Source organism: Perna viridis, chromosome 10 (genome assembly GCF_037379345.1).
Source record: "Perna viridis isolate PV_CMFRI_1.1 ecotype Kerala chromosome 10, ASM3737934v1, whole genome shotgun sequence".
NCBI classification, from domain to species: Eukaryota; Metazoa; Mollusca; class Bivalvia; order Mytilida; family Mytilidae; genus Perna; species Perna viridis.
Genome location: NC_142454.1, coordinates 16,065,728 through 16,087,684, shown reverse-complemented (window position 1 = coordinate 16,087,684; position 21,957 = coordinate 16,065,728). Strand labels below are relative to the sequence as shown.

Sequence of the window (21,957 nt, the reverse complement as noted above, 5' to 3'; positions counted from 1 at the left end):
ATGAATAATTGTAAATTTATAGACGTATACAAACATAAAAATGTGTAGACTTTACCTGGTAAGTAATCAAGTAATTTCAGTTGCTTAGGTATAAAAACATCAGGAATAAAACTAGAGGCTCTAAACAGCATGCATCGCTCACCTATCGCCATAAGCAACGTTCTATTTTTGTAACAGCGGCCATGTTTTTTTCTTGGATAAGTATTCCTAACGCTCATAATTAAGGAACAGTCATATCAATTTTCATTAAATTCTGTCCAGAAGTTCCTGAGAAGAACATTTGTTAAGGTAATCACATCAAAATAGAAAAAAAAACGTCGAAAGAGAGAGAAATAACTCCAACATGGCTAAGCAGATTTAAATGCAAATAAAATGTATCACCACAGATAGATCTCATCATGCTGAAAGAGTAATCAAGGTAACCAATGTTATAGCGGTAATCAAAAGAATGTAATCCAGGGACAAAGAGCAGACATGGAAAACAGACACACACAACAAAGAACATAAAGTAACTAAAATCATACATACAAAATAACAAAAGCAAATGAGCAACTCGGACTCCAATAAAAACTGGGAGCATGGACCAGGTGCACCGGTAGGATAAGCGTCCTCTGCTTTTCTAGAAACACCTCCCGAGTTGCTCATAAAAAGTCAAGTCCGGGGTAGACAAACGAGGAAAGAAAAACTATGACCCGTTGAATAAATCAGTTTTCATGGTGTAGATGGATACACCATAAATCGCTCACCTATCGCCATAAGCAACGTTTTATTTTTGTAAAAGCGGCCATGTTTTTTTTCTTGGATGAGAATTCCTAACGCTCATACCTAAGGAATAGTCATATCGATTTTCAGAATTTAATGAAAATTGATATGACTGTTTCTTAGGTATGAGTGTTAGAAATTTTTATCCAAGAAAAAAAAACATGGCCGCTTTTACAAAAATAGAACGTTGCTTATGGCGATAGGTGAGCGATTTATGGTGATATATGCGATAAACTTCTGTCAGGCCCTTATGTTCTATGTTTAGTAACGGTGGCCATGTTATGCAACAGATTATATATCCCCACATTAATTCTTTGAGGAACACCGTAAGGAACATTCATAACAAGTTTGGTTCTAATTGGTCAAGTAGTGTCAGAGGAGAAGAGTTTTGAAAGAAAAAGCGAAAAAAAACGTCGAAAAAAGGCAACAACTCTAACATGGCTACACAGATTTACACCATAACATCATGATAAACACTTTTTCCTTATGTCAGAGTTTGGCTAAACGTAACAGTTTTGAAGATATGTGCGAAAAGATTCTGTCTGACCTCTATGTTTTATTTTTAGTAACTGAAGCCATTTTTTGAGACGGATCAAATACCCCCACAACAATTCCACGCAAAACTCCCGTAGGAACATTAAAACCAAGCTTGGCCAAAATAGGTCCGGTAATGTCAGAGGAAAAGGTTATTTTTGAAAGAAATAACATTAAAAATAGCAATAAAACGTCGAAAAAGGGCAATAATTCCAAAATACCTTCAGAGATTTACACGAACATTTGACCACAGATGGATCTCGCCATACTTAACACTTTTGCCCATGTCGGAATTGGTTAAACCTAACAGTTTTGGAGATATATGTAAAAAAAACCTTATATGTCTGATTCCTTTGCTTTATTTTTAGTGACGGCGGCTTTGTTTTTCAGATATCCCCACAACAGCTTTACGTAGAATACCCTTAGAAACAACAAAGTTTGATTCTAATTGGTCAAGTAGTGTCAGAGGAGAATAGTTTTGAAAAGTTGTTAACGACGACGGAAGACGATGACTACGACGACGACGGACACCAAGTGATGACAATAGCTCACCTGGTCCTTAAGGCCAGGTGAGCTAAAAAGTAGTTATACTACTTAGACATACGAGTTTGTGTTTCTTTATTTTGTGATACTTTGTGATATACAGTATTCTGCAAACAACACTCAACGGGAATACTGCGCCTAAAGAAATAACAAGTTTTAGTTTGTTTTGTTTTAATATTAAACATTGTGAAAGAAAAAAAACAAGACCAAGATGCATTTCGACTCAATATTAATTGACTCCGAACAACCGTTACCCCGAACGACGACACACATAGGCATAACACGTGGTCTGTTGTAACCGACGGCAAACAATTCACCATGTCTGTGCGTGCATGAGTGTGTGTATGTATGTGTGTGTGTTTTGTAATAGTTTTACTATTTCGGTTGAGCTACACCTTTTGCTAAAAGCGGTCCGTTTGTAGTTTTGTTGTCATCCTGATATAAATATAAAGCTGGCCAGACAACGTAACTTATAACTTTTCCAGGTTTAGTGAACTCTGTGTACTCCTCTTTATTGAGTGTATGTCCTTTCAACGAATCTGTTTCTAGATATAATGGAGGATCCTGGATAACAAATCGCCAGCATAGTTCAACACACTTTCTGAAATAATCGGAAGCTACGATTTCTTCCAATAATGTCTGGTCCAGTTGTGGATCACAATTGACTATTTCACTCAGAAATATTTCATCATCTGCTAAGGTCTGGAAATGGAAATAAGAATGATGATACATTTATTTAACATAATGTGACTTTCTGTTTTCATGAAATCATTACTTTTTAAAGGTTACGGTGTTGTCAGAATATAGGTTATGTCGTTTTACAGAAAATTGGAATCGTTTTATTCCTCGTATGGTGTCAATATAGAACATAATCGATATTACATTCGTAGCAGATATTGTATCATCCCACAATACCTATATCAGCACGAATGCCTCTGGCCGGAGGTCTGATATTGATCGAGGATGATAGAGCATATGATACAGAATTTTCCCGGTAATACATACTTTATCATATATTGTAATAGGAGAGTATACCAGTATAAACAAACTGTCCGAGAAATGATGGATAATTCCGAACATTGATGCGAGAAAGGTTGAGTTGACTTTGCGATAAACATGTGATGCAGGGGTGTAGTAGAGCGTATGACGTCACAATGTTTAATATGGGTCAATCATTTTAGACTTGATCAGATATTCAAAACTGCTACATTTACGACTAAATATTTGATTAAAATACATGGGCATGATTAGCAGCGCTCGGTCACCTCCCTTGAGGTATAACGTTGGTTAAAAAAGAGTGAATACACATGCTACGTTAACTGTTAAGTTATTACATAAGAATCAGCAAAGATAGCATGCATACAAAATATAATAAAGCTTTCAAATATCTGAATTATCATTATATGGAATGTGTAGTTCATATAGTAGTAGTAGTAGGTGCAAAATATGACATGATCCGTATTCAATATCATTAAATGTAAAGACAATAGCAATGGAGCTTTAAACAAAGATCAAGTGCACAATCCTGTTCTATTGAGGTTCCATTTTACTTATACTAAACTACAGCAATGATATAGCTTAAGATTATATTCTGTCGTTTTTGCCAATATCAATTGTAAGTTTTGTTTGAGTTTTAAACATACTGCTTGAAGATTCAAGATTATTCCGTCAGCAGCATTTTTCCTGCATTCAATAATTCGAGTCCTTTCTGATGGATGATTGATCCAAGTTCCTTCTATCTGTCAAAGATTAATATAATGTTTCTTTAGCTTCATTTACCGAATAAAATAATATATGTAATGCAATTTCAACCACCATTAATGCTAATAATTAAGTAGAAAACACAATAGAAACTGTTCATAGATTGTAGTGTTTGCGTATGATGGTGCATGGTGATTCCAAATATAAAGTGGGGATATTTACTGTTGTCATTCCAATGTTTATGGTTCCAAACTATCAATAAACAATGAGGAGCTTTGCGCGTTATGTGCATTATTTTTGAAAATGACAGTGTGTTGTTTTTGTCAGATTTTTTTTGTGGGGTAGAACAGTTTACCCAGCAGCTGTTTGCAATAATGGATTTTGACAACGTTGAACATCATACAATGGAATGACATTATCCCGGATAATTTGACCTGTATTAATTGTAGGGTAAAGATAGTGCGAATTTACTCATACATATTTGAAATATAACTTTGTTCTTGATTAAAGTAAGTAAATTTAGCAATTCGTAAATTGTTTTAACACTTTACGTGTAATAGTAATCAAACATACCAAATGGTGGATAAAAGTAAATGACGTTTTACATAACGTATAATTTGCAGACCATGTTAGGTCGAATACGTTAAAAAATTATACATTCTTTGTGTTATGTCATGACGTCGACTGGTATTTGAAATGTATTTTTTTCGTGTAATGTTTTGCTTGTTTTTTATGTTTAATTGATTTTTTTGTATAACAATATATATTTACCTGCTCATCAGAAGGTGATTTTAAAAGAAAGAAGTGTTCGGCAATCATTTTCATTTGCAAAGTTGACTTCCGGCGACATGTTCTATATACAACCTGTTAAGATTAATCAAATTAATCCAAACCAATGTCTGTTTCTCTTTTATATGAAGAAAAATAGAACGTGATCACCAGAGAGAGTTTTCGTTTAAAATTTAAATAGCGACATTTTTTCCGTCACATTTGTTTTCCGTTCTTAATTTTACTTAAAAAAAACCTGAAGTTTACCTGTCCTAAACTTCGTGGATATCTTTATTAGTGAGAGCCGTTATTCCATTTGTGGTGAAGGCGTTTCATAATCACAATACAGTTAGAAATATATGATTAATGAAACAGTCACTGCGTCATGTAAAGTATCATACAATACCTTGACAACAGAAGATAGATGATAAACAAATTTTGTCACACTTGCATCCGATTTCTCGAACTTTTTTTCAAACAATTCCATTGTATCTGTCCATTCATTGTCATATAAATCCTTATACTGCTCAGCTATTTTTGTTGGCCGTTTTGAATCTTGAAGATTGGCAATATTTGGATTGTTATTAATTAGCTTGTCTCCGGCAATAGCACTTAATCTTAAATTATAAAAATGATGATATTTTTTTTACTAAATAATAAAAAAGATAGAATGATATTTTGTATTATGATAATACTCGTTGTCATATTGCATTAAAGGCCAACGAATTCGACAGCACATTTGAAAAGATATCATTTTCTGTAGCGTGTTGCCTGTAAACTGAATATGCCATTGGTAAATAATCTACGATTGATGCTATTCCACTTTTCTAATACAATACGTAAGTAATAACATGACCTCCTCTGAAAACATTTTAAATTGATGTAAATTTACAAAGTGAAACTTAAGACATGCTATTACCCATTTTCATTGTACTTGCGTCATTTTGTTATTAGAACAGTATGTAAATAGATTATTGTAACATTCAACACGTGAGCGCCAATAATGTTTTCGTCATAAAGATTTTTATTTTTTTCAACAAGAAAACAAGAAAGATGAAGTCATAAGTGTGTACCTATTTAATGCCGAGTCTAAATCAGACTGCTTTCTGGATAATTCAAAGTTCTGTTTAATGACATTTTTTTCAACAAAACGTAAATTTCGTGTAAAGCCGTCTGGGCATAATGAGCAGTCACTACTGTCCAAAACTGATGCCATTGCAGACGTTCTACACACATGGCACAATTTTTCTGCTGTGGAAGACATTGCAATAATCGTTGATTCTCTGTAAAAAGTAAAAATATTGGGGAATCAAACAAAATCTTCGGAAAAAGAAAGCAGGATACACCAAAAAGCAACATATGAAAAGGTAACGCAACACCAAAAGTTATATAAAATTTATACGGAGAATCGTGAAGCAAAAGCCATACTGAAATTTAGCGTTAACACTGAAGATGGAGAATGTAAGCTTTTGCTTACTGCTCAATAAAGTACTTTTTTGTTTGTTTGTTTGTTTTTTTTTTTTTTTGGGGGGGGTTTAAAAGGGGAACTTCTATGACAGATAAATTTGGACACTCCATATCTGTCAATCGTGTCTGCATCTGAAAATTGTAGCAAAATGTCTTTGTCAATTCTTTAAATCTTCATTTTAAGGCAACCTTGTTGGTCAAATCTAGGAAATGTAAGAGAATACGTGTGGAAAAACTCAAATTTGGAACTTTTATTAAATTATGCAAAGCTCATTATGGCCATCGTAGAACATTCCTAGTAAAGTTATCAATCGATTGGCGACAACATAATGTTTTCGTATATATCAATTTCTTATTTAACATATCTAAAATTCGTAGTTGTTTTGTCATGTGTTCCAATACTTAATATCTCAATTTTGTGTGATTAAACTTACCCCCGTTCACCAAACCTTATCGTCCTTGTATATATAGTTGAAGCTTATGGATGATTTTATTTCCTTGTATTTGGTTTTGTTCATGCCTAATTAGTATCTTTACTCTTGTTGGTTGTTATTCTTCGCTAGTATACTCTTCTATATTCAATCATTCTTACATACTCATGATTCTTCAAAATGGATTGAAACTTGTATTTATACCTTTCTTTGATTTCTTTTAACATCTTGGCTTTTTTCGTTTTGTTGGTCTGTGTCCCTCTTTCCTCTACTTTTGTTTTTTTTAAAGGTAGGGAATAGCTGTCGTGTTCGCTGCAATACAGAATATCAATTTGAAACAACATGTTAACTACGAATATGTTGAAATCAGTAATACAAGTCGAAAGAGAAAAAAAGAAATAGATGTCATAAAATGCATAGAAATAAAGAAAATCCAATATATGAAACATTGAGGAATGGGAAAATCTTTCAAAGAACTTTTTAGATCAGTTGTTATTGTTGTGCCCATTCTGTTGATACACATTGCGTCAATATATGTGGCATATTTACGAAATTAACACTTTATATATATATATAAAATAAAATTGAAACTGAAACTGAATAAACGGAGTATTATTTGCACACAAAAAGAGAAATTTCTATTTCATTCTTTCATCACTTAAAATACTAAATACTTTAAACCCTTTATACAATGAAACAAAAATTAATTTCCACTGTATGACATCACGTGTTATGATGTGTTGAGTATGGTACATGTTTTCTCATCATAAATTTTAAGATTGGTATTTGCACTTACTGCAGCATTCTAAATACGACATGACAGTCTACTAGGTGACAAACAAACCTGTTTTTCACTCTCAATGTTTTAGTATTCGTTGCTCCATTTACCGTCGTTGTATTATGTGTATTTCCATTCGTGTGCGTTATACTACATGACGAAGCTATGTTGTTTGTAGAATATGTTTGAACCGAATCATCCCTGCAACATACACATTTAAATTGTATTTGGCAAAAAGCTACTGTAAATTAAAAACAAAAATAAGGAACCAAATAAATGATTACGTAGTTTATGTATTGGCAAAAATATTTATACAAAAACGAAATAATATTGTTGGGACAATAAAATTTGGTCATTTACAAAACTAAACACAAAGAAGTACCATTTGTAATTTAAGGTAACAATTATCATGGGTAAAATATATTTCATCTCGTGTAAAATCCTCAAACGTTTCTTCATCTAGATTCATGTAAAATGACCTGACCGTATCAAATGTTCTTGAACTCAAATTAGTTTTGATTGCAGTGGTTTAATGTGCAATTTCCCATACAGTGTCATATCAGTGACCTCTTTCAATTTATTCTGCTTTTCATTAGTAATATGTCTAGTAAAATGCCGCTAATTACTGTTAGTATTGATGTTGATATTTTCAAAAAATCGTAAATGAAAGAAAAATGATATCATAGTTCATAAAATTTGATAATTAATGTTAATGCGTGAACGGAAGTAGATAATCAAAGCACCTAGAGCAATAAATGTTATTGACCTACCTCCTTGTAGCTGACGTACAAAATATATTTTGTTTGGGATGGTCTCTTTGCTGTGTGTCACTTAAAGAGAAAAAAAGCTTAAGAACTGTAATAATTAGCTATAGAGTAATACATTTCTTTCCGAATTAAATGTTTTTAGGCGAACAATGAAGCGACAAAGCAGAATTAACAAATGTTTATATAATGAGTTTCATTAACCCTTTTAAATTTTTTGTTGTTGTTTGTTTGTTTGCTTGATTGTTTTTTGTTGTTGTTGTTTTTTTTTTCTGCACATATTGAGGTTCTTGGTTTTGTGTGACTTGTTCTTTTCGTTTCCACGGTGTAGTTATGTGCACGATAGTGCTTCGTCTTCTTTCTTTTAATGCAGATAATGCAAGCGTTAAGAGGGACTCGTGTGGAAAATATTACTATATTAACAGTTGATATGCAAAACCAGAATTCATAAGCGATAGGTTGTAAGTTATACTCACGTGTCAGCTAATTCAAAAGGTTTCTGCAATATAAATATTAATGAAACAATAGTTTCATAATGAAAGTTTTCTAGTGACAGTTTTATATATATGTTTTGATTTAAACACTCCTTAAACACCGATTATATCAAAATAAAGACAATCAATGTATTATTTACATAGGTTGCATCGATATTTTAATGCTATTTGATCATCACGGATGATTTACTGCTTACGCTTTTCCATTATTAAGTATTAAAACTGGTTAAAAATTCAACAATTTAGTTCAACATTTCCATTTTTACACATATTTACTAAATGATACAGATAAATACATTAGTTTGAATATATTTATTTTACATTGGGTTTTACATTGTTTATAGCTAATGTTTGTTGTAAGTGTAGTATCAGTAAAATAATTAATTGAAAAGGATACGTACGCTTTGTTTTGCCCCCATTATGGTTTATCAATTGAATTGTATCAATCTGATCAGGTAATCCGGTATGCTAAACATCAAATCGACAAAAATGGATTAAATATCACAAAAAAATATTAGATACATCCTTAAGACCTTCTGTTTAATTCAGAACAAAAATCATGTCTAACTTTCATACGAAATTCCTTAAATTTACCTTAAATGCTATATCGTCAATATATGGAATAATTTACAACAGAAACTGAAACGGTATGTTGATCTTAGTCTGTTACATTATTTATTTTTTATTATATGGTTATTAAAGTACTTCTCTTTGTAAGAATCAGATCAGGCAAGTGTGTATAATGTGTGGCACATAAAGTAAAGAGAAATCCTATTGCATTATCTCTAGGTATGTATACATCATAACCTCCAAAAATAATCATTGAGGTGTTTATAAAATTTGCATATTTGTATATCGTTGAAATGAACAATGAAAAATGACAGAAAAATTTCCCCGCACTTTTTCTCTATAAAAGCAGTAAAGTATCTACCTCACATATGCTTTATGATAACTTTTCAGCTGTTTTGTAGATGTGTTGAATACATTTGGGGCAAAAAAGACCAAAGTGAGAAAAATCATGTGCCATCCATTGCCCGAGTCTTACACATAATGGCATTTTTAAGTCTATATTCAAACTGAGTATTTTGTGATATCCTGTTGTATCAGTTCCTTTTTAAATCTGCCTCAATGCAAATAGAACATTTATAATTTTAGATATGAATATATCATTTATATTATTATCACAAATGTTGGTATACAATACACGCGTTGCAACATGTCACCAGCAGCAAATGTAATCAAATACATACATAGGATAACATTCAAAATCACAATGTGTTCACAAATATTTAGAAAATAAGATGTTTTTCATGTGTTTCCAGCACAAAGGAGAAATACAAAGAGTGAATCTCCAGTGTTTTAGGACAATGGAATTGTGTAATAGGATGACCTTTCTTGAGAAAAATTCGTTTATTTACCTACATAGATATTGATATTTTATATAGATGTGCTACGATTATAGTGTGATATTGATTACTAAAATATTCGATAAAAAAATATAGCGCAAATCTTTTAAAGAAAGTATGTCCATTTAAGGCATACTTACAACAAAACAGATCAAGATGATTAGTTTAGAGTAATCAAGGGAACCAAGGTTATAGCGGTAATCAAAAGAATGTAATCCAGGGACAAATACCAGACATGGAAAACAGACATACACAACAAAGAACATAAAGTAAATAATTCATACATACAAAGTAACAAAAGTAAATGAGCAACTCGGACTCCACTAAAAATTGGGAGCATGGAGCAGGTGCACCGGTAGGGTAAGGTCCTCTGCTTTTCTAGAAACACCCGCCGAGTTGCTCATAAAAAGTCAAGTCAAGAAATGTGTTTATCCCTTTATAATCATTTAAATAGTATTGTGTACTTACATTCCGGGCTGCTGATTTTATTTTATATGCACCTTTCCTTTATGCATACCAAAAAAAAAAAAAAACAAAAAAAAACACCAAAAAACAAAAAAAAACAACACAAACTAAACGTTCAACTTAATAATGGACATACCTTATATTATACGACTTTGTGCGCTCAATCCATTAATATCACTTGATCCGATTCCAAATTATACAATGATAGATAAGGTAATGCACAAAATAGAACTTATTTACTTCCTCTCTATCGTAATGTAAACATTTGAAATGTATTTTATGATATCATTGATTTATACCATTTCATTGCATACAGTCAACATATATCTAAAGGCCTCTTTGTTACAAAATATAGTATGGATTACGTTTACCTGTGTAATGGTAGAAAAACAATATCAGAGATATCAAAAGTCAAGTTTTTTTAACAAAATTGTGAAAATAGGAAACAGAGACGATTGACATACACATTGTAGAAAACAAATAAATATAACGACTGACGATCAGCATAAAAACAAGCGTGATATTGGGTGCACCGAAAGGGTACGCATGTCTTGCTCTGTCAGCGGTATCCATCGCATTGAAAATAATCATAACCCGATATATGTCAAGTCTATTGGGCTTTCAGTCTGGTTTTATGTGAATTATAACTTAAGAACTATCGTCACATCAAAGAGATAGAAACTTTATATTGATTAATCAAATTGTGATGACACCCGTTAAACTTCTGTAGAGGTATCAACAATCGTCCTATATACTTAAAAAAGCTTCTGCTAAGAGTCTTTTCTGTACCTACTAGCTTAGTATATCTTACAATTCCAAGAATAAGATCACACAAAACTGAACCAATCTTGTCATGTGAACTGTGGTGTACAAGTTAGACACACCAAATATCACAAAAAGAAGGCCACTAGAAGAAAGACACTTCTGTAAGTCTATTGAATTGTTGATAGTCCAATTTATGTGATTGAAGAGTATGCTTCATGGCAAAAACACCAAAATCAATTTTGCCTTGCCTTGGATAATCAAGTAAGGAGTTTTGGAAAAAAAAAGATGGGCACTTGACAGACAGGGAAATATACCAAATTTTATAAGAACACTTATATAATAAAAATAAACAATCAATGAAAGGGAGAACCATATTTCCATTCCCTAAATTAATACAATGATAATTGTGACATCAGCCAATGAAGTGTCATTTGCACAAAAAGACCAAAAACGAAACAAAACAAAAACAAACAAAAAAACAAAAAAACCAAAAAAAAAACAAATGCAAAAAAAAACCCAAAAAACTAAACAAAAAACACAATGATGTTGAATATTTGCTGGAACGATGACGAATATGCCAAGAACATCTAGTAAACTTCTGAGTATCGTCGAATAGACTGGATATTGGAATTCATTGACGATCCATGGTGCCGAAGTCAAATGAGTACATTATGTGTCCTTAAGAAATTTCAACAAAAACAATCTTTTGAGAAATAATTTGTCGCAATACATTGTATATAGAAAATAAAGCCAATCAACAAAATCATTCATACGATTCTATCTAAAAGATGTGTAATTTTTTTTAAAAATTAACTACTAAATAAATGAAAACAATATTGTAGAATAATTTTTTAATGAGAATTTAAGAAAAAAATAAAGCAGATTTAAAAACATGGGTAAAAACCATGACATGTTTATAATATCTTACCTGTAATGAATTTGCACCAGGAGCACAGGTAGGGTAAGCATCCTCTGCTTTTCTAGAAGCACCTGCCGAATTACTCATGAAAACGTCAAGTCCGGGGTAGACAAGGGAGGAAAGGAAAACTATCAAATAAACTAAAATTTAAAATTGATAATGCCAATGAATAGGTATAATGGTTTACTTGAAAAATCATTGTATGCAGATAATTCAATTAAAATTATACCTATCAAATGTTGCATTCAGTCACTGCATGTATGATCTACCATCATTCATTTCTACTTTCTACTTCTGTAGAAAAGCACGGCCACGACACTTGACAAATATGTTGTCGATGAAAAAAACACCTCCTTTGGTACTTTAAGAAGATGAATTGGGATCATCTTTTACAATGTCTGGAAAATTTTTATAATGTACCATGCATTTTTATCTTGGTGTTCTATACTTTTTTTAGAATAACAGACAGTCGGGTTTGAACTGAGTATGTGGAATAAGAGTTGAAAAATCATAGGTCTCGATGCTATTGTATTCCGATAATAATCAAGTACTGAGGGTTTCCATGCAGGATGCACATATCACTCCGGGAGTAACAACTTTTGTGGTAAGACCGAAGACCTTCTTTGAAAGAGTAATCAAGGGAACCAAGGTTATAGCGGTAATCAAAACAATATAATCCAGAGACATGGAAAACAGACATACACAAGAAAGAACATAAAGTAAAGTATGGAAGCAAATGATTACGAAATGGGCAAGGGAATACATTTTGCTCACCTAGATAAGAAGCGTCGTTTGCTTTGAATGTCGAGAAATGTTGAAATGCAATGCCTGGACGGACGAATACAATCATCGTCTTTTAGAAAGATCCAAAGAAGACAGAATGGATTAATGGTTTTCATCTATACTGTCTTAGGAGATTTTTGTACCAATATAGGTTTTATTACTGCAAATTTTTTTAAAGTAATGCCGAAAAATGCAATGTTGGTTTTGTCTTTGCCTGCTGGTAAATCATACATATTAGTCTTTACAGAAAAAGCGGGATTATTGAAAACCGATGTATCATTGACACTCATTGACCTGCTTAGAACCTTCATGTGCTTCAAGATTAAATAAATCGCCGCTTGTATCCATTCTGAGAGCTAATGAATGTCTTTGTTGTCCTTGTTTATTCATATTCATATCCTTGTAAATCCACATCCCTTTTAGAAAGTCTCTTATGGATATTGTAATCGAAATCTAATGCTTATTTTTCTCTATTGTTTGTGTTCTTTATATTTTTGTAAGGATGTAACATTTGTTTTACTTATATATATGTTTATAGGATGATATAAAGAGTCATAGTGGTTGTGGGTAACGTTATTGATCGCCTGTTCCCGTTTGGTAGTTCATGAATTACCTGCCAAAGAGTCATTTTGATTTTTCACACAAGGCAATTCACCATATAGAACAGCTAGTTGGACCAACTCACTGGTTAAATCGAATATAATGCACATTAGACTCACTGTGCAAGACTCATTACCCCCCTTTTTACACATTTTTGAATCAGTGGTTATCCGTTACCACCATTTTGTCTCCATTTTGTATTATCATTTAGCTGTGTTTATATAAATGTTTATAACTTTCCTATTCGCTCATGCCTATCACAATATATGTAGTATATGTCAACATTGGGGTCATTACTTCAAAAAGTCTACAGGCAACATACAGATACACTGTCTCTATTGTCATTACAAGCGTGCTATTTTTACAGTCTCTGAAAACCATAAAAATTCGCATTAATGCGTAACAAAAATGCTGATTCATCTTTATATGCGTTTATTACATAGTATTTCAGTTTGCAGTAATTATCTGACCTATATTTTTTCCTAAGTGTTTGTGCCATTTTCCCCGAAATCAGTTTCTTTGTTTGTTATTGTCTTTGTCGTCCACATTTTGTTTGTTCTTTAACCTTGGTTTCGCCCATTTACCTTTGAATAGACAAATACAATCTATATTAGCTTGCGCATAATTTTTATTTTTGTTAAGTCTTTTTTATGTCTTATCTGAAACTCAAATAACACAGGAATATATATCTAGCCATAGTAAATGACTACAGTTGTAAACAAGTATATTCTTAGTATTCATGACAATTATCCATGCAGTTCATCAACACACTACAATGACATTCGTTTTTACGTCTGACTTAGTGACTGTAACAAGAGTGTTTATGCACACTTCAGATCCATAAATGCATCAACAAACAAATAGCCAAAAAAACTGAATCCTCTTTGATATTTTGGATTTTATATTGATTCAACTAACTTAAAACATGCCAAAGTATGTCAATTTCATCGAGATAAATTTGGACTGTACTGGAAATGCCATTCTTCAAAATGCAAACACCTACTTCATGGAAAGTCAAAACAAAAAGCTGACAGAGAGATATCCTATACCAAGACAGTAAAAATTCATTTGTACTAGAATGTACAGTTTTAAGTTGGCGATGGTAAGATTATAATGAATGAAGAAACATTTAAGGAACAACCATTTGATGTGACAAGTTGAGGGAGGTAGATTTTTTTTTCATTTTTGCGAACGAATAAGTCTAAATATGGTCCTCAGCAAAGATCAGCAAGAAGACCATTACAAAAATGTTCCCCTTACCAAACCTACGAATATCAAATTCGCCCAACCAAAAATATATTGTATAGACGACATTTGGTTTGGATTTACCTGTTGGAACTGGAAGATGGGTAATCCAAATCAAATAGTAAAAAGTAAAAATGATACTCGTTTCAATGCTTAAATGGTCTAAAACTGATGTGACCATAAGAAGTCAAGATCTTTATAACATTTGTAGATGCTAACAGCGCTGATGAAAATTGCTTTCGAGGTAAAATTACTGACATGCCCTTCAATGAACGTAGGTGACATTTCATCTATCCGCGATTGACTTTTTTTAGATATGCTAAATTGATGTGTTTAGCAGATCCTAAATGGCAAGTCGTCTATTGTTTTAAATGGTTATATGGACAAGATTGTTTAAGTTACTTTCAAGGCAATCATTTTCATAATCTTATGATACATGTTATAGAATCAATATTCATGTTGAAAAAAAAATGCCTAATCTCTTAAAATATTGTTCTCAAGGAAACATACATAATTTCTAATGTGATCCAAAATACAAGTATTGAAAATACCTCTCCTTTGAAAAGTAGGTGTTATATACTGATTGGGTGTCTGTCTGTCAGTCCGTCCGTAACATTTGAGGGTGTCCATCTCTTATCAACAACTCCTTAACTACTGAATCAAATTTCATAAAAGTTTGTTACATAATTTCGATGTGCCCCTCATGATCTTGATTTGAATTATATATGGGGTTTCCCATCGCAAAACATGACTTTGCATTCTTTAGCAAGGGGGTGTCGAGAAATCCACAGTACCGCACATAGACGACGTACAGTATGTACCGCGCTTTATTGTAATCATGTAACGTCATAAGTGCTTGACGGAACTTTAAGCTTTATCGAAATACAATGTTGATCTGAATAGACGTTTTCCTTCACGTTCTTACCTTTACCTATACCACTATACGATATTGGTGCCGTGACCAGGATACAAATGATGGAAAAACTGAAAGCTGTACGAGCGGGACATAAAGGTGTTGTTTCGAGACTTCTGCGAAAAGGAGTAGGGTCATTAAGGGCCATTTTTTGTCCAATCTTAGAAGTAAGTGATTTTATGGTTTTTCTCTTTGTTGCAACTTGTTTTTTACCATAAATAATCATTTTTATCATTCAAAGCATTTTTTGGTTCATTTTTGGGCCAAACCTAGCAAAAACAACAAAAATCAAGGATCTCTGAATTTTTTTTTATAAATAATTCAGTTTTCATCGTACGAACATAATAATTAATATGTAATGAAGAAATAATGTTAGTCATACTTTGAGCTAAAACAAAATACTGAAAAGAGCATTATGAGATCCATTTTTGGGTAAGAACATGAACAAAACCAGAAAACTAGTGATTTCTGGGAATTTCGAAATAACAATTAATAGAACATAATAGGTATGGTTGAAATGATGGATATATTGCATAATGCTGTACTTTATAATTTTGAGAATAGAAATAAAATTAAACATATTTATTTTAGCTATTTTTGGGTAAAAAACATGAAAAATACAACAAAAATGAAGATTTTTGGGGAATTTTTAATAAAAACTCGTGGTTACTTAAAATGATTGTAACCACATATCAGAATTTTAGGATATATACCCAGAATGCATAATTAAGTCCTTTTGGGGTAAAATTATTGAAATTCCAAAAAATGGAAAAAATTAATATACACAAAAAATTAATGCTGTATAGACAATTCTTCAGAATAACATGGAAAATACAGCAAAAAGGGGATATCCAGGAATTTGAATAAGGAATACATAAACTTTAGATTGATTGAAATTAAAGATGAATGAGTCATTAGATAATGCACTTTACATTTGTGAAATATGCGTGTACAAAAAAGTCAATGTTAATGACATTTATTGGTGAAATCGTGGAATATGCAACAAAAAAAATGAGGATTTCTTGGAATTTTGAATTACAAAGGGTTAGAATGTCATAGGATAAGGCACTTTGAATTTTTAAAATGGCAAAATACACACATATTAATATCTTAGACATTTTTTGGTAAAAACATGTGAAAGAACAACAAAAAAAATCTCTTTGAATTTAAGATAACAGATTTATGTAATTAACCCTATGAGAAAGAGGTAAAAATGCATTCTGAATGAACTATAAAACTGTTGCCAAGTATAAATACACTTTAATTCTCCCTATTTTCTGGCTTTTAGCCATACTTATTATACATGTACATCCCATATTTGTGAAGAATCCACAAAAATATTTTCTAGTTAAAACAGCTTTTATCTAAAAAAACCATTGTACGAATCTTTCAATTTCATTTACTCTTCTAATTACCCTATCAAGTTAACTATCAAATTATAGTATAGTTAAACTTTCATTACATTTATTACATCCACAAAATTGTTGTGAAATACAATTAAAACATCCCTTAGTTTGTCATTCTTCTGTTGCACTTTCTTCACTTTCTGAGCCATCTACCAACTCGGGTACAAAAGCAGCATCTTCAAGAAAGTTTGACCAATTTTTTATATACTTGATGTCCCCTTCATGTCGAGCATATCCTAAAAACCAAAGAACTGATGATATATGAGCACATGCTCCTAATACTCTGGCACCAGCCCTACACTGACAATACCAACCAGTAATTGTGCTGTCATATTCAATCCAAAGTAGACATGACTTTGATGATGTGTTCCAACTCTGGTGTCTAACCCTCAGCAGACCTTCAAAATCTTCATTGACCATAAAACTATTTGTACCATCATCACCGCGGTGTTCAGTTGTATAGTATTGTGTCAGCTTTAGTTGGTAGACACCAAGTGTTACATTCCTAAGTTCTTCCTCTGTCATTAAAAGGAAATCTGCTAGAATTCCTGGCTCATCTATCTTCTTCTACTTTGCTGTTCTTCTGTCTAAAAGCTGCTCCTCTACCTTGTTTTAAATCATTATTTCTGCTGGCTATTACCTAAACATAAAAATATAGAATTACCAAATTATAGTATATTTTAATGATTGTAAGCTAGTATTTAAGTGGTATGCATGAAATACTAACAAAGTATTTGGTGGTATCAGTCCTTCAATGTATTATTGGTAATAACTATTTCATTATTTCAATATGCCTCAGTATGTAATATTCATGCGACTCACTGAATTAAAGCAAATGTTGTAGCTGATAAAATAATTGACATTGATATATTTGATTACTTGTATCAAATTGATTTCATAAAACTTCCTTTGTATGCGGCCACATTGAATTTTTACCTTATCGATGCTGAAATCGCGGACATGACCCGTTTTCCGGTGGATAGGCGATCGTTCAAAGAGCGACAACTCGAGTAATCCACGTTTACAACATGTAAGTAATCGTACACAGTAAGATCAGACATTCGTCTCCTTGGATATAACGGCTTGCCATCACGAACTACAGCTTTTTGTTTAATAATTAAAATGGGCGTATGGAGGTCCTTAATGACACTTCTCCTTTGACGATATTCGACAGACCACGGAGCCAACCGAGGCGGATGCTGTTGAGATTTCAACCCTACTGGAAGCTGTTTAACAGAAACAAGGAATTCTTGCAGACTCAACGAGAAGATTTTGGAACAGACAAAAGAAGAAGAAGCAGACGAAATACAAGACTCAGATGAGTATATGCACAATTTAGACTTTACACTTCGTCAACTTCAATATTTAGCAGACGCAAATTTACGCACAAGTCTACCTGCAACTCATGAAGCTACTCCTTTGAATCACAATGCTCATATCTTTATGCATCAAAGTCTACAACCTACAGTAGCTTCAACCCCTAGTTATATCACTAATCCACCTATGCAAGTTCCAAATCTTCAGTCTACTTCAATATACAGTGCACGCAGTGACAGTCACAAACTTCCAAAATTGAATATACCCATATTTGAAAGAGACATATTAGATTGACAGTCTTTCTTGGATTCCTACGAAACCTCTGTCCACACATTCCCACATTGAGTGATGTTCAGGAATTTAACTGCCTAAAGTCCCCACTACGCAATGAGGCATTACAAACCATTGCCGGGTTTTCGATGACCAATACAAATTATGCTAAAGCAATTTCACTTCATAAGATCATAGAAACCTACATGCAGGCCTTACTCGAGATTCCATCGCCGATATATTCCTTAGTTAGCCTCCGTAATTACTACGATAAGACCGAAACATATGTACGTGACCTAGAATCTCTTGGGCAGACTGATGAAACTTAAGGATCATTACTAGTTCCAGTTATTTTGAATAAATTACCTATAGAAATCCGTGAGCATTTAGCCAGAGAACATAAATCCACAAATTGGACTCTAAACGAGTTACGTAGGGCACTACTGAGTGAATCGAATATCCTGGAAGCCGTGAAACTTCCGGAAGAAGTCGAAAGGCCGCACGCTACAGCTGCATTTTTGACGAACACGAAAACCCGTTCTAAGTCAAATTTCAGTAGAAATGAGTCCGGATCAATGTTGAATCGCATTACTAAGTCATGTTCATTTTGCCATGAAACTGGGCACTTCGCCGTAAACTGTACCAACGTTACATCCCCTGAAGATCGCATGACAGTTGTTAAAAAGGATAGGCTGTGTTTCAACTGCTTTGGCCATCACAGATTATCGAACTGTTGATCGTCAAGCAATTGTAAAAAATGTAACAAGCGCCACCATACAAGCACTAATAAGACAAATCGCAAGTCTGATGAATCGAGTAAACCTTACATGGACGAGAAAAGTAATATAGTTTTACCTTCATCTCTAACACACAGAGCTTCAAATGTATTGTTGAAACTGCAATTGCCAACGTGCGCTCAGAAAGGTATACTACAGAAGCCAATATTTTGTTCGATGAAGGGGCACATTAACCATTCAACACAGAGACACTTGCCGAAAAGTTACAGCTATGTTCAACCGGAAACGAGGTAGTCCATACCAATGGATTTGGAGAGGAAAACAGACAAAAAAGACACCTGAGATCAGCAAATATCAAACTAGAAACAGATGAGGGGGGAAGAATCCAGCTCAATGTACTTGTATTACCAGAAGTTGTCGTATCAGTACAGACCCATGTAAATTCTGTCACTGAATTAAAACATGTACGCGGACTGAAATTAGCGCACCCAGTGACTAGCGATGTTAGGTTCAAAATAAACTTACTAACAGGGGCTGACTATTATTGGAACATCGTTGGAGACCGTATTATCAGAGGCAATGGTCCAATTGCATTTGAATCAAAGATTGGTTATATACTGTCTGGTACCGCAACATCAAACAAGCAAACACATGGTACAATGCTGAATGTTATGGTATCTCACAAGGTAGAAGATAGCAATTTAGAAAAGTTCTGGGAAATCGAAAACATTGGTGTAAAGACAAAGAAACAAATACAGAACATGAAAACTTTCTTGTAAAGTACGAAAATTCTATAGCCTACCTTGACAACCGTTACCATGCTAAGTTACCATTACCGGTAAATAAGACAATTGCTATGCAAAGAACTAGGAATATAGGAAACTAGGAACTAGTAACAACCGATGAAGTCGTTCAAAATACGAAGTTACATTATATAACTCACCATCCGGTGAAGAAAGATTCAGTCACCTCGCCAATCAGAATTGTATATGAGTGTAGCTGTAGACAGAACAAAGACAGTGTTAGCCTGAATGATTGCTTACAAAATGTACCACCGACATTGAATGACATAACTGCAATTTTGATCAGATTTCGTTTGAACAAGTACGCGGTAAGTGCAGATATAGAGAAGGCATTTCTAAACATTGGACTGGAGAAAGAGGATAGGGACGTAACAAGATTTTTTCTGGCCTAGTAATCCAACAGGCCCTAACAGTGACTTAACAACTAACAGGTTCAAGTCCGTACTATTCGGTGTCACATTTTCACCTTTTATACTTAGCACTGTACTTTTGAAACACAAAAAAGACATTCGATGTGAAATCACAGAAAAATTGACAAAGGATTTGTAGGCAGACAATATCCTATCAAGTTTCAAATCTGAAGAATCATCAAACTACTGTACAACTGCTCGACAATTATTTTCGGACGGTCCATTCAACTTACGCTCGTGGGCTTCAAATAGCAAAATACTACAAAACCTAGCTACCGTGGAAAATGTATTCGATAATGATCAACCTATCAAGACACTGGGGTACGCTGGAATTCGGAAAACGATACATTAGGATTCGCTACGACAGAAATTCTAGAAATGAATGGGAAACTTATCACAAAACGGGAAGTTTTAAGACAAGCGTCTATGATATACGATCCGCTTGGAATTTTAAGTCCAGTAACTGTCCGAGGCAAGAAAGAGAAAATTCGTCTAACAATCGCTTTTCCTAATAAGTTAAACTTTTCTCAAAAACATTTACGATGAAGGTGAAAAAACAGGAAAGCGCCCATATTATGATGAGATTTGTGAGTGTTTAAGGAAGCAAAGATGGGATACTGGATAAAAAAATGTTTCCCCACATGAATGGCTTTTTAATTAATTTTTTTTCCCCAAATTAAACCTTGTTTGCAATTTGTAATTTAGGAAAAAAGGTTTTTTTTTATCAGAATGTAATGGGCTTCATTTCTCTACTTTCATTTGCGTATCTGTTTGTGAGTTAATTTTAACTTAAATCCAACTACTTGTTACAATGAAGTTATCTGTAATGGAAATTGTCACTCCATGATAACTGGATATCCGGAAGACCAAAACCACCAACTTTGACATGGGCAAACCTACTGTCTGCCTTGTCGCCTGTGACGAATATGGGGAAGGCGAGAATTGGGTTTTGCTATTCCGGCTACGGTGGCGACGGGGACGACATTCACAAACTTAACATTAAGTTTTCCGACAAGTTCATTTAAACATGAACCCGTTATGTTAGGTTAATGATAATAGGTGATTTGTTTGATTTGTATTTTGTGTTATTAATAAATTATGTGTTTTTAGCGTTGTTTGAAAAAATGCAAAATTTCATCATTTTCATTCCTGTGTTGCATATAGTCTCACTAACCACTTCCGGTCAAATGGGCATCCCCCTATCAAAAACACACTGAACCTAGATCTATGCATTGTAAGTGCATTATTTGTGTGTATTCTGATCAAAAATAGTCCAAATAAAGCTGAGAATGTGTACTTTAAAATCATATTTGTAATTCAAAAGTGTATGAATATTGTTTACATGAGTGAGTAATTTGTCTATGTATATGACTATCTCCCTTTGCTAGACTACTCCTTAAACATTATTCTTCATTTTAAGTATGTATTATATCTATTTTACAATTACACTTACTGATTATAAAAGATTCATGCACTTGATTTGTATCCTGTTCTCTTTTTTTCAATTTCAGTATTGTCAAAACACCTGAAAAATCTGATTTATGGATCTGAAAAAGTGGTTCCCTGTCTCATAAATTCCATTCGTCTTTACAAAGAAAGATTTCTGGTGAAATATTTTTGGTGAATTCTTATATAACTAAGGTTTCAATAAACACAAAGTTTCATCCAGATTTGAA

At 33.1% G+C, this 21,957-nt stretch overlaps 2 protein-coding genes across 2 annotated transcripts; both read right to left on the bottom strand.

Moving 5' to 3' along the window:
• Positions 1-1,993: 1,993 nt before the first annotated feature.
• Positions 1,994-10,456, bottom strand: LOC148604725 (uncharacterized). Its single transcript, XM_088549680.1, has 11 exons — positions 10,250-10,456; positions 8,644-8,710; positions 8,225-8,247; positions 7,755-7,814; positions 7,051-7,185; positions 6,411-6,518; positions 5,382-5,591; positions 4,715-4,925; positions 4,312-4,404; positions 3,483-3,578; positions 1,994-2,541 (listed from the first exon to the last, which is right to left on the bottom strand). The coding sequence occupies exons 2-11, from the start codon at positions 8,659-8,661 to the stop codon at positions 2,215-2,217; spliced, it is 1,281 nt and encodes a 426-aa protein (XP_088405806.1). The 5' UTR covers positions 8,662-8,710; positions 10,250-10,456; the 3' UTR covers positions 1,994-2,214.
• Positions 10,457-16,298: 5,842 nt separating this feature from the next.
• On the bottom strand, positions 16,299-21,872 carry LOC148604724 (uncharacterized). The gene is made up of 2 exons (XM_088548445.1): positions 21,735-21,872; positions 16,299-17,384 (listed from the first exon to the last, which is right to left on the bottom strand). Exon 2 carries the CDS (start codon positions 17,267-17,269, stop codon positions 16,856-16,858), a length of 414 nt encoding a protein of 137 aa, XP_088404571.1. The 5' UTR covers positions 17,270-17,384; positions 21,735-21,872; the 3' UTR covers positions 16,299-16,855.
• Positions 21,873-21,957: the final 85 nt, after the last annotated feature.